This window comes from Suncus etruscus, chromosome 10, assembly GCF_024139225.1.
Source record: "Suncus etruscus isolate mSunEtr1 chromosome 10, mSunEtr1.pri.cur, whole genome shotgun sequence".
Classification (NCBI taxonomy): Eukaryota; Metazoa; Chordata; class Mammalia; order Eulipotyphla; family Soricidae; genus Suncus; species Suncus etruscus.
In genome coordinates, this window is record NC_064857.1 from 30305270 (window position 1) to 30319112 (window position 13843).

General features: G+C 43.4%; 1 protein-coding gene across 1 annotated transcript in view; it reads right to left on the reverse strand.

Annotated features, from left to right (window-relative positions):
- The window catches only part of MTFR1 (mitochondrial fission regulator 1), a 42034-nt gene extending 28468 nt beyond the window's left edge, over positions 1 to 13566 (reverse strand). The window contains exons 1-2 of the mRNA XM_049781835.1: positions 13519 to 13566; positions 58 to 201 (exon numbers count right to left, since the gene is read on the reverse strand). Coding sequence (XP_049637792.1) covers positions 58 to 93 — 36 coding nt within the window. The 5' untranslated portion in view covers positions 94 to 201; positions 13519 to 13566. The remainder of the gene's footprint in view (positions 1 to 57; positions 202 to 13518) is intronic.
- Positions 13567 to 13843: the final 277 nt, after the last annotated feature.

Genomic DNA, 13843 nt, shown 5'->3' on the forward strand with positions numbered 1-13843 from the left:
GTTCCTGAACCCCAGCACTGTAACAACAAAAAGGAAAAGACAAATTTGAGTACTCACCGATTGCATGCTTACTCCAACTTGTAGAAATACCATTCTAATTAGACACTTAATTCAGTCAAGCATTTAGATGGCAAAATCTCTCCAAATTTGCATTTCAAGTACTTCAGGCATATACAGCAGCACATGGTCCATTAAAGCACACTGAAATTTTAAGATACAAATAGTAAAATGAAGTCATTATTAAGACCTTAATGATCTGCAACATGACTAACAAAGCTAAGCCAGTCCCAAACTTGTTAAACCTTGGTTAATTTAAGAGAAGAAAAGTTGGACTGGAGCACTAATAAAGTGAGCAGGGCACTTTGTATACAACTGACCCAGGTTTTATCCCCAACATCCCATATAGTGCCAGGGGAGATCCCTGAGCACAGAACTAGGAATAAGTCCTGAACACTGTGGGTTGGTCCAAAAGTCAAAAGGGAGAAAGGGGTAACAGAAAGTACCAGATTTTTCACTCTATAAGATGCACCTGACCATAAAACACACATAGTTTTTAGATGTTCTCCTCCCCTGCACTCAGATTTCAGTTCCAGGTGGCATTTGTTCCATAAAACACATCTTTGGGGGATGGGGTGGCAGAGAGTGCATCTTACAGTACCAAAAAAAAAAAAAAAAAAAAAAAAAACCAGTAATATGCTTGTGTTACTTTTTTTTTTTTTTTTTTTGGTTTCTTTTGGGCAACACCCAGCGGTGCTCAGGGGTTACTCCTGGCTGTCTGCTCAGAAATAGCTCCTGGCAGGCACGGAGGACCATATGGGACATTGGGATTCAAACCAACCACCTTTGGTCCTTGATCGGCTGCTAGCAAGGCAAACGCCACTGTGCTCTCTGGGCCCTTGTGTTACATTTTGAATGCACATATAGTATGACTTGTATTTTGTTAGTAGGCCATGCCCAGCAGTACTCATGGACTACAGTACTCATGACTACTACTCATGAATTGTTCTGGCAATGCTCAGAAGACTAGAGTGCTGGATTTCAAACCCAGGCTTTTTGCATGCAAAGCATTCTTCTGTTCAGCCCTTTGAGCTATCTTAATCTGCACAATATTTTAAGTTTGTCCCCTCTCCGAGTAAGGGGTCTTAGTTGTAAGCAATAAAAACTACTTTGGCTAATGTAAAACTGTATTTGTGGTTTAAAAAAAAACTAGTAAAGTAGTTGGTTTTTAAGCTACATCGCCAGGAAAAATATCTAAAACTGAAGCCCAGCCTAGTAATCTTTATCAGCTCCCAGTTTTCTATATCACTGGCTCCTGAGTTGCTGTCCTTACTGAAATAAGCCTTTATCTATACTGGCATAGTGACCAGTAGGTTCTATCCCCCAAAAGCCATTAAAAGAGACTGAAAATATGGAACAGAAATTCAAATGACAGGGCCCGGAGAGATAGCACAGCGGCATTTGCCTTGCAATCAGCTGATCCAGGACCTAAGGTGGTTGGTTCGAATTCCAGTGTCCCATATGGTCCCCCGTGTCTGCCAGGAGCTATTTCTGAGCAGACAGCCAGGAGTAACCCCTGAGCACTGCCAGGTGTGGCCCAAAAACCAAAAATTAAGAATATGGCTCGTGATAGTGTATCCAGGGGTCTCAAACTCGCGGCCCGCGGCGGGCCATCCGTACAACATTTTGTGGTCCTGCCCTAGAGGAATCTTTTTTTGTTTTGTTTTGTTTTAGTTGTTTGGGTCACACCCCCCAATGTTCAAGGCTTACTACTGACTTTGCACTCAAGGACCACCCCGACTTTGCCTCCTGCGGCCCCCAGGTAAATTGAGTTTGAGACCCCTGGGTATGCCTTTGCATATCTGAGGCTCTAGATTCCACCCTCGCTACCAAAACAAACAATTCAGCTGAAGAAAATAATGTACTTTAGTGTACTTAGTAATATTTTTTGTTTGGGGGGGCCACACTAGGCAGTGCTCAGAATTACTCCTGGCTCTGCACTCAGGAATTACTTCTGGCTAGCTAAGAGGACTATATAGAGTTTGGGGATTGAATTTGGGATAGCCAAGTGCAAAGCAAAAGCACTTAACTCACAATACTGTAACTCTGGCCCCACTTTATTATCTTTGATGGATTCCCATAGGTTCCTATCTATACCTAACTATGTAACAACTACCCAGATCAAAATATAAAAATCTTCTAGAAACCCAAATGCCCTACCTGATACTATTTAACTACTAAAACTTGGATAGGCATTCATTACTTTTACCTGTCTTATGTATTCTTGAGTCTGACTTCTTTCACTCAACATTATCTGTGAAACTAATTCACAAATTATAACTTGTGACTCACAATTCTTATGTGTACAGATTTAATGTATCACTACATATAATAATGCTACATAAAGGCATTTTGATCCACTTATATGATAGAAATCCCAAATACCATCTAAATTTTTATCTTTATAGTCTAATAAATTTACAATTCCCTGATAATGCATTTATCACAATGGTATGCATCTTATACATGATATGACTGTATATCACAATTTATTTACCCATTCAGGAAAACATGGACTATTTCCATTACAAATAAATCTGCTAAAATAACTTTGCACATAGCACAATTTCATGAGGTATAACAACTCATTTGAGTACATGTGTATACACTCCAGAGAAAAATTGCTAAGGCATAAAATAATAGAAATAATAATTGAAACTAACTTTATTGCAGGTTCTTAGATTCATTACATGCCCACAAGGGAAAAAAAAGTTAATTCCAGTTGTACTACAATCAATATCTAGTATTAGACTTTTTCATTTTAGGAATTTTAATGGATTCTTCACATGTTTGGGGCATTTTGATTTTCTTTTGTGAAACATCTTTAGTTCTTGATTGTGGGCCATTTCCTGCAATGCCCAGACGTCACTCCTGGTCAGTGGTGAGGTGATACAGTGCCACAGATCAAAAGTTAGACCTGGGCCCGGAGAGATAGCACAGCGGCGTTTGCCTTGCAAGCAGCCGATTCAGGACCAAAGGTGGTTGGTTGGAATCCCGGTGTCCCATATGGTCCCCCGTGCCTGCCAGGAGCTATTTCTGAGCAGACAGTCAGGAGTAACCCCTGAGCACCGCTGGGTGTGACCCAAAAAACAAAAAAAAAAAAAAAAAAGTTAGACCTGTGGTGGGTCTACGGCTATACCATACGGTAAGATGATTGTTTTTTTGGTGTTTTTATTTTTTAGGTGTTTTCATCATTGGAGACAGAAAGTAACTGATAGGAGGACTAAGAGGAATTTCTGAAGGTGCTGGCAACATTCTGTTTGGTGACTTAGCAGATAATTGGGTGTGTTTACTGAGTGACTACTTATCAAAATACACATACTATTCTTAATGTAAATTATGCTCAATAATGTTTTTAAAACAGCTTTTAACCAAATTATGCAACCTTGAGGAATTTCTCTTGCAGTAATTCATAGTAAAATATGGATATATTTTTCTGCAGTTCTTTTCATACATCTAACACTGGAATTACTCTAAATGATCATCAATAAAACTTGTTTATAGCGTCTATGAAATTTGCCATTTGTTAAAAGACAATTACAGTTTACATAATGAATATTGGCAAATACTTCATACTGAAGAGTAATATGTTAAATATTATTTCCTTATTATAGAATTAAAAATAAAAATCCTCATCCGTTTTCTCCTTTTGTAGAAAGATATACATCAAGCTATTATAACTTTGCCTAGTTTTTTTTAAATATAGGAGCTTAGAGACCTGCCTTTCAAGTGAATGACAATAGGTTCCAATCCCTGATGTCCTATATGCATTAAATGTGATCCTGGTAGCTGTGCTGTTTGAGCCTGCAGGTCTGCAATCCTCAGGCCAGCAAATGACACACATGGCAGCCATGTGTGTATAAACACTACAGCAGGAAGCCCATGGGTAAGTTTCACCAGCATAAACTATGTGCCTCACGTAAGAGCTAGAGTCCTGGTGCTTACCTTGAACACAGTCAACTCAGGTTCAATATCCAGCACCCCATTTGTTCTCCCTTCATGTCCCCACTTAAAATGATTCTTGAACACTTAGCCAGGAGTAAGCCACCAGATGTAGCTCCTTTCCTCCCCCAAAAAGAAAAGCAAAAAAGCAAAATAGCAACTTAAGTTATAATGATAAGGTATGTAAAAGTTTCAAGGAAATATAAAGGTAGATACCCACTATATTGATGTTTGTTTCATTAATTCATTTAGCTTTTCTTTCTTTTTTTTTTTTTTTTTATGGCTTTTGGGTCACACCCGGCAGCGTTCAGGGGTTACTCCTGGCTCCATGCTCAGAAAATCGCCTCTGGCAGGCCTGAGGCTGCCCATATGGGATGCTTGGATTTGAACCACCATCCTTCCACATGAAAGGCAAACACCTTACCTCCATACTCTCTCTCTGGCCCCAGAGCTTTTATTTCTTTCATGCATTTTTCTGTTAGACTTTGTCTGTATGATATACTGCAGAATAAAAATGGCTTAAAAATGATGGCTACAAAACAAGTTACATTTTATTTTCTAGGATCAGTACAACTGTAATTTTACTTCTAGAAATTTTACAATCAGGGTATAGGCTCATAATCTAGACTATTTTAACATAAATTATAAAAACTAATTACTGGGGCCGGAGAGAGAGCATGGAGGTAGAGCGTTTGATTTCATGCAGAAGGTCATTGGTTCGAATCCCAGCATCCCATATCGTCCCCCGAGCCTCCTGCCAGGAGCAATTTCTGAGCCTGGAGCCAGGAGTAACCCCTGAGCACTGCCAGGTGTGACCCAAAAACCAAAAAAAATTAAAAAAAAAATAAATAAAATAAATAAAAAAAACTAATTATTTTGGGCCAGAGCGAGAGCACAGCAGGTAGGGTGTTTGCCTTGCATTCGGCCAATCCAGGTTCAATTCCCAGCATCCCATATGGTCCCCCATACCCGCCACCAGTAATTTCTAAACACAGAGCCAGAAGTAACACCTGAGCACCACTGCCAGGTGTGGTCCCAAAACAAACAAACAAAATAAAGCATCCCAAAAGGAAGAAAGATGGCTTCAAAGCATTTGTCATACTCATAGCCAACTGGGGTTCAATCCCCAGCACCCCATATGCACATGATTACTTGAACACTGCCAGGAGTGATTCCTGCAGTCAGTGCAAGGAGTAACCCTTAAATATCACATGGTGTGCACTCTACCAAAAGTTCTAAAAATAAGCATTCATCCTTTATTATAATAAAGACTTGTAGCTAACTAGAGTGATCCACCTGTTTCCAGGGATATCTTTCCTATATATATATTTTTTTTTGTTTGTTTGTTTGTTTTTTGTGCCACACTTGGGGACACTCAAGATTACTCCTGGCTCTGTGCTCAGAAATCACTCCTGGCAGGCTCGGGGGGTGGGGGGGGGTCGGGGCACATATAAGATGCCAGGGATTGAACCCGAGTCAGTCCTGAGTTGGTCACATGCAAAGCAAATGTCCTAACCGCTGTGCCTATCTTTCCTATATTCTTAAAAACCAGGGCTACGGTGTGGCTTGCTCAATAACTTGTTCCTCAGAAAGATAGCAGATAAGTAGGAGCAGAAGATAATAGGCACACTGCAGTCATGTGGTATCCTCCACGAAAGAGCAGGAGCACATTATTCTGTCTCCACATATTGGTAAAATTTCCAGTTTTCTCATAATTGATTTCTAGCTTCATCATGTTTGGGAAAAATGTGTAATATTTCCAATCTTCCCCCCTTTCCTTTGTTGTTGTGTTGCTATTGCAAAAACTGAAGGAGACTACAGATTTGGTTGCAATTCACACACACTTGGCAGCAGTGCCAACTACATACACTTAGTTGAATACTTGCATGCTCTGGTTGCCATATGCACAAGATCTTACACAGTATTATTGTCGAAGGGATATCAAATACCAATGTAGCAAGGTTTACACATGGCATGTGGGGCTGTGCTTAGAACTAAACTCACAGCGTGTCCTCATGCCTTCAAGAGAGGTGATCTACAACCAAAGTATCCCCAGGATCCTCCAACCTTAAATTATTAAGACTCACTGTTTTATACTAATATATAATCTGTCCTAAAAAATGGTCTACATGTGCCAGGAATGTGTGTTCTGATGCTTTTGAATGGAATGTTCTGTATCTATTAAGTCCATCTAGTTTAATGTGTCATTTAAGACTCAAAGTTGTGGGGCCGGGCGGTGGCGCTGGAGGTAAGGTGCCTGCGCTAGCCTAGGACGGACCACGGTTCGATCCCCCGGCGTCCCATATGGTCCCCCAAGAAGCCAGGAGCAACTTCTGAGCGCATAGCCAGGAGTAACCCCTGAGCATCACAGGGTGTGGCCCAAAAACCAAAAAAAAAAAAAAAGACTCAAAGTTGTGTGGGTTTTTTTTCTTGATAACCTATCCATTGATGTAAGTGGGGTATTAAGTTCTCTTACTAGTGTAGTATAGTCTTTTACCTCTTTAGATATGTTGGTATCTACTTTAATCTCTTTAAATACTCCAATGTTGAGTACAAAAATATTTACAAATATAAACTCTGATTGGTTTGACACTGTGATGCTATATAATGGTTTCTCTCTCAATCTTTCTAGAATATTTTGTCTGAATTAATTTGCAATGTGGTATCACTTTCCCTCCTTTCACTTGGAGTGTTCTTATAAATGAAGGGACTTTCTTGTAATCAATAATGTAGATGGTTGTTATTTTCTTATCCATCCAGCCACCTTGTGTCTTTTTTATGTGGGCCATGCATACACCTGCAGTATCAAGGATTATTCCTGACAAAGTACTCAGGGGACCAGTGGGAGCCAGATCTAATCCAGGATGCAAAGCACACATTTGAGTCTATTGAGCTGTCTCACCAAACTCCATTCTGTGTCTTTTGATTATAAAATTCAGTCCATCATTTCAACAATTGATAGGTATGTACTTAATACCATTTAATTCTTTTCTGTTTTTAGTTTCTGCCTTTTCTATTTCATGTTATTTTAACTATCAATAGAGTTGGCTTGAAGGTTCAAGAGAAAAGTTGCGTGGAGCCAGGAAGTTAGCTCAAAGGACTGGAAAGCAAGCCCTGCAAATTGGCACCCTGGATTTGATTCCAATCAATGCATGCCTCCCACCCCAGCTTCTTCCAGATGTGCTCCAACGCCAGTGAGAGGGAGAGTGAAGCAGTCAAACTCTACAACCAATAAGTGAAGTGATACACAAGATCTTTTCCTGTCTACTTCATAGTAGTCCTGTTATCCAGTGGCAGACAACTCAAAAGAAGGAGCTCTCTCTACCTTGTGGCAAACTCGATGAAAGCACACTGTTGTCTATATACAGTGGTGACCTACTGGACCTATCTATACTGGCAGAAATGATCTATTAGACCTACCTCAAACTTGGTAGCTTCCAGACTAACAGAGTGTGATAATATCTTGGTCCTCTGTTGGGGCCAGAGGAGCCAATGATGATGCTCGCTTTAAAAGCTTTCATGCAGGGCCCAGAGAGATAGCACAGCGGCATTTGCCTTGCAAGCAGCCGATCCAGGACCAAAGGTGATTGGTTCGAATCCCGGTGTCCCACATGGTCCCCCGTGCCTGCCAGGAGCTATTTCTAAGCAGACAGCCAGGAGTAACCCCTGAGCACCGCCGGGTGTGACGCAAAAAACAAAAAAAAAAAAAAAGCTTTCATGCAGGGCCAGAGAGACAGCACAGCGGTAGGGTGTTTGCCTTGCACGCAGCCGATTCGGGACAGAAGGTGGTTTGAATCTTGGCATCCCATATGGTCCCCCATGCCTGCCAGAGGCGACTTCTGAGCGCAGAGCCAGGAGTAACCCCTGAACCTCACATGGTCCAACCCCAACCCCCCCTCCATCACACACACACACACACACACACACACACACAAGAAACTTCCCTGCAATAGAGCTGTGGATTCCAAACCTATCTTTACTACTCTGGTCACTAATGAGATCTTTGGGATCTGTAAGCATCTCATGACTATAAAGACAGACACATGTCTCCTCAACACTCTTCTTCTAGAAGTAATATTAAATACTACTTCCAGAAGTAGTATTTGTGGAGTCAGTTCCTTTTGTAGAAGGCTGTTTACTAGGCCAGTTTGAGGGGCAAGTTACTGAAGTATACTTCCCCAGCATAACAACTGGATGTGTTCCTATAAAGTAAGACATCTCTCTGCCCATATGTGTGTAGTATTGTTTGTGAACCCCTGACTCAGGCCTATAAATCTTAAAAGAACAATCCTGCATCATGAAACTGGATGGGTAGGCATTATTCTAAGTCCATATTCTTTTTTCCCATTGTTCCACAGTGTACTGTACATCTGACACACTTGTGTCTTCTTGAAATGCCTGAATTCTAAGGCACTAGCAAAACTTTATAAGGAGCCTTGGCACAGAATCTACATTCATTCCCATCCATTTCCTTGTTATTCTTTTTAATTTTTAGAGTTCAAAGTCAGGATCTAACATGTGAAGGCAACTATTTTACCACTGAATTATAAAACCTCTTTGGCCTCACATTTAAGTTTTGTTTTTTTTTTTTTTTTTTTTTTTTTGGGGGGGGGACACCTGTTTGATGCTCAGGGGTTACTCCTGGCTAAGTGCTCAGAAACTGCCCCTGGCTTGGGGGACCATATGGGACGCCGGGGGATCAAACCGCGGTCCTTCCTTGGCTAGTGCTTACAAGGCAGACACCTTACCTCTAGCGCCACCTCACCAGCCCCACATTTAAGTTTTGTCCAAAATGAAAAGTCATTTTTATGCTGAGGTTCCTAGGCAGCTACAGGACCTTTACAGAGCATTTCCCTCCCTGTCCCCAAAGCAGCTTCTCTCTGCTTTGAAAAGGTTCTTAAAAGTAAAATATATGGAACAGGTGTGTATTGACTTGATCAGAGGTGCAAAGGAAAAGAATCTCAAAGTGAAAGAACTATTTCAGATGCTAACCGTACCAAGAGTTATCATCTAAGAAAACCTCAGAAGGATCCAAGACTGGGGATCATTTTCAGATTATCCTCAAGTGATCTAAAGGAGAAATACCTTTTAAATGGTGGGGTCAAAGGATATTTCATTATTGTCAATCTAAACTATTTAATTGGGGAGTGTGCTAGGGATTTAACAGGATCTTCAGCTGTATGTAAGGCAAGAGCCATCCTCATCGCTCTGATTCCCCAAAACTATATAATTTTTATTAATAGACCATAATGTGTAAGAGTAGTGAATATTCTAGTAGTAAACATTTCAAAGAGCAATGATAGAGTAATAATAACTCAATGAAACTCATCAAGAATTCTACTCGGGGCCAGAGAGATAGCACAGCGGTGTTTGCCTTGCAAGCAGCCACCCAGAACCCTAAGGTGGTTGGTTGGAATCCGGAAGTCCCATATGATCCCCCGTGCCTGCCAGGAGCTATTTCTGAGCAGATAGCCAGGAGTAACCCCTGAGCACTGCTGGGTGTGGCCCAAAAACAAAAACAAAAACAAAAAAGAATTCTACTCAAAATGGGCTGTAGACAGCACAGAATAATGTTAGGGCGCTTCCATAGCATGTGGCCATGACCTTAGTTCAAATCCCTGGCACTACAGATTGTACCTCTGATAGCAGTGCATCATATCCCATTGGTTGTGCCCCCACCCCAAAATAAAAGACTGCCTAAGAAAACCTTTGCAAGCTGAAATTTATGGCACTTCAGAACTACACTGACCTGTTTTTTACTTCTCAGACTATTTTCTTCTCCATTCTATACTTATAACAATAAATTCACTAATTATCCACATCAATTTTCTTTATATCCACCAGACCAGCTCACTGGTGAAATCTTATCTGACAGTGCCACCATTCTCTTCCTATGGCTTAGATGTATCATTCTGTGCAAGTCCAAACTCCTAAACTTGATACTCTCTAGTACCCTCCCAGGTGAGCCTGACCTTACTTCTGGACTTCTGAATTAATCCCCTACAGCAGAAACCCTGAACTCCAATTTAACATGCCTAAAAACTCTAATTTTACTGTCCTTTGAATCAACTCAACTGTCTCTAGATGTCTCTAGATGACAATTCACGGAAATGGCTTAAGGCTGTAAAGATAAGAGATATAGATATAGATGGAATACACTGTATAAGTACACAGAATGAATAGCAGAAATCACTCACTGCTATCTATTTCTTCCTCAGTCCATTCCCATTTAGCAAGTCAGATACTACAGTGTTGGTTTACAACTTACAACTTGGTCTCACCCAAAACAAAGATCATCCCTAGTTTCTTCTAAGTTTGTTTATACTTGGTTTCACCCAAAACAGAGTTTCCTACTTATCGTTTTATACATGTCTCAATCAAACTTGGGCAGGACTGGTTCCGGATAGGCCTTCCAACCTTACTCCTCTACCCAGGGGTGGTTTCTGTTCTTAATAAAAATTGCACTCCTGGCTATCATCCCCTTCTCCCATTCTCTCACCTCCTCTTCCCTTCCCCACTCCTTCCTTCCCTTCCTCCCTCCCTCCAATTTCACTTTCAGCTTTGCTTGGTTTCTTTCCTACAGCAGCCCTTGCTTTCTCTGGGTGGAAATACTGTGTTTGGGGCCTTTTCACATACAGAATAAAAATTCAGGGTACAAGAATGTGAATCACTGGTAAAGTGCCTGCCTTGCCCAGCAGATCTCCACATCATGGAGTGAGATCCTGTGGCACTTTCGAAGGGAGTCCTGGTGCCACAAACTGGGTAAGATCCCTGGAAATGCTTAACCATAATCGAGTATGGTGTAGTGTAGTCAAAAACAAGGAGATCAACAAAAAAGCAAGGAGGAAAAAAACATCAGCACTTGTGAGTCCGCAGTAATAGTAAAACAGGTAGGGATTTTCCTTGCACAAGGCCAACACAAGTTCAATCCCCAGCATCTCATTTAGTCTCCTCCAGAGCACCAATAACACCTAAGCATTGCCAGATGTGGCAAAAAAGGGGGGTGGGGGAACACTCTTAGTTACTTTCGATATACACACACAGGTATAAAATATATTTGCGGATTTGTTAGGGGGAGGTTGAGCCATACCTGGTGGTGTTCAGGGGTTAATCCTGGCTCTGCACTCAGGAATTAACTTCGGTCAGTGCTAGGGGATCAAGTCCCAGTCAGTCCTGTGCAATGCATACCCCCTACTCACCCTACCAGTTGTTCTTTCCCTCAAGCCCCAGAACTACATTTATATAGTTTATTGTGTAATTCTAAAAATTATACTAGAACTCTGTTCAACAGGAAAAAAAATAACATACTACTGTAACTCATGCAAATTTCCAGGGTGCATTTTTTTCCCTCCCCTTACTAATCTGCTGCTCAATAAAAGTAACCTCCCAGGGCAGTTACATGGACTCCATAATTCTTTAGACACTCAACTGTAGTTAAAAAAATAAAAGTGCAAAAACTTTGTAGAGAGAACAGTTAATATCCCAAATCTCTGTTTCCATTTTCCCGACCTAAGTAGCCTTAATGCAAACTCCAAAAGTCTTTTCCCTCTTCATCTTTTAAGTGCATTAACACATCAGCAGCTGCTGTCAAAATAAAATGAATCGGTGGGAAACATTTCACAGCGCAACCTACATTCTAATGGAACCACACACAAAAAGTATAATAAATATAATTGTTATAGCTCAAAAAAAAAAAACGTAAGGACTCCAGCCAAGACCTGACAACGCCTAGCCAATGGATCTAAAAGACTGGGGGAATCTACGAGAGCAATTCTTGCAACTGCAAAAACAACTAAGCGTAATGCAGTGTGCCTGCTTCACTCAGATCCTTCAGGAAAAGGAAAAAGAGAACGGAAAACAAGTATCACGACCGGTCAAACCCCAGCCACCACAGAGACGTGAGACAGCAATGAAATTCTACTCCAGGGATCTACTTCTACACTGACCCAGGGAGGGAGGCGGAGCAAGTAGTATTGGCGAGGGCTGAAACTGGGTGATGGGTCTAAACCGAGTTCTCAATACCACTTGGGGGCAGCTCAGTTGAAGTTTGGGCATTTCCATAGGAACATATATTTTTCTTTTTATTTATTTTTTTAATGCCCAAAGGATTGACTAATGATCTCTGTCTCTGAAAGCCGATCCTGATCATTCTGCTCCCAGTGACAGCTCAGCCTGAGGAGGAGTTTTAACTAAGCCTCCTTCCTCTCTCTCTCTCTCTCCTTTCCCTCTCTTCCTCTCCCTCTTTCTCTCCCTCTCTCCCTATCCTTCTCTTCCTCTCTCTTTCTCCCTCCGTCCCTCTCTCTCTCTCCCCTTCTCCCTCTCTTCCTCTCCCTGTCATTCCTTTCTCTCTCTCTCCCTCTTTCTCCCTCCCTGTCCCTCTCTTCCTCCTCTCTCCTTCCCTCTCTCTCCCTCTCCCTGTCACTCTTTTCTCTCTCTCCCTCCTCCTCTCTCCTTTCCTCTCTTTCCTCCCTCTTCCTCCCTCTCTCTCCCTCTCCCTGTCACTCTTTTCTCTCTCTCTCTCCCTCCTCTCCCACCTCCTCTCTCTTCTTTCCTCTCTCTCCTCCCTCTTCCTCCCTCCCTCTCCTTTCTTCTTCCCCTCCTCCCTCTCCCCCCTCTCCCTCTCACTCCTTCTGTTTCTTTGTCTCTCTGTCTTTCTCTCTCACTCTTTCTCTCTCCACTCTCTCCCTCTCCTTCACTATCTCTTTCTCGTCTCTCTCATGCCAGTGGCCCAAATACTACAAATAAGAAGGAAAAGAAAACGACTAAGCCTGGGCCAGAGAGCGAGAGAGGGCAGAGCACTGCGGGGCGTTTTGCCTTGCCTAGAGCCGACCCCCAAGATGGACAGTGGTTCGAATCCTGGCAGCACCACAGGGTCCCCCGAGCCTGCCAGGAGCGATTTCTCAGTGCAGAGCCAGGAGGGACCCCTGAGTGACCACCGTCGGGTGGGACCCCAAAACCTATAATGAATGAATAATAAATAAGTCAACAAACAAAAACCAAGCCAGCAGGTTCCCCCCGAGTCTGCCAGGAGCGATTTCTGGGTGCAGAGCCAGGAGGGAACCCTGAGTGAGCGCCGTCGGGTGGGACCCCAAAACCAATAAATAAATAAATAAATAAATAAATAAATAAATAAATAAATAAATAAAAACCAAGCCAGCAGGAGCCGACAGGAAGGCTCCCGGCGACTCTCCCAGAGTGTGGGCCGATTCCCGCCCACAAGCCCCGGCCAGGCAGGCCCGGCGAGGCGAGCACAGTGCCGGGAGCTGAGCTGCAGGAAGAGAGGCTGCCTGGAGGAGGCGGGCGCGTCAGTCAGTCGTCCGGCCGCCGGGTTCCGCTCCGCCCGCCCGCCCCGGCGCCACAGGCCCTCCAGCGCGTGTCCGCCTCCCTCGGCCAGCCCAGTCCAGGAGCCCCCGGCCGCCCCGCATGCGGGGCCCCCGACTCCTTCAGTTCCCACCCCACGGCTCCCCGCGGCCGCCTCGGCCCCCGCCAACCGCTTCCCGCTCCCTCAGGTCGCCTCACCGCAGCCGCGAGGCAGCCCCGCGTCCACCTCAGCGTACTCCCGGCTTTTCGCTCGGCTCGCCCGGGACGCGGCTGTCAATCACCTAAGCCCCACCCACCCTGCCAGCCAATCCCGTGGCTTCTTCGAGTTCGGTAGGCGGGCCCTGGGGGAGGAGGGGCCAGAAAGTCTAAACGACTAGTCGGGCTCCACAGGCTCACCCTGCCAATCACCTAAGCTCCACCCACCCGACTAGCCAATCCCGTGGCTCCTCCGAGCCCGAGAGGCGGGTCCTAGAGGAGACGACAGGAAAGCCTGCCTAGACGCTTGTCTGGCTCCACAGGCCCA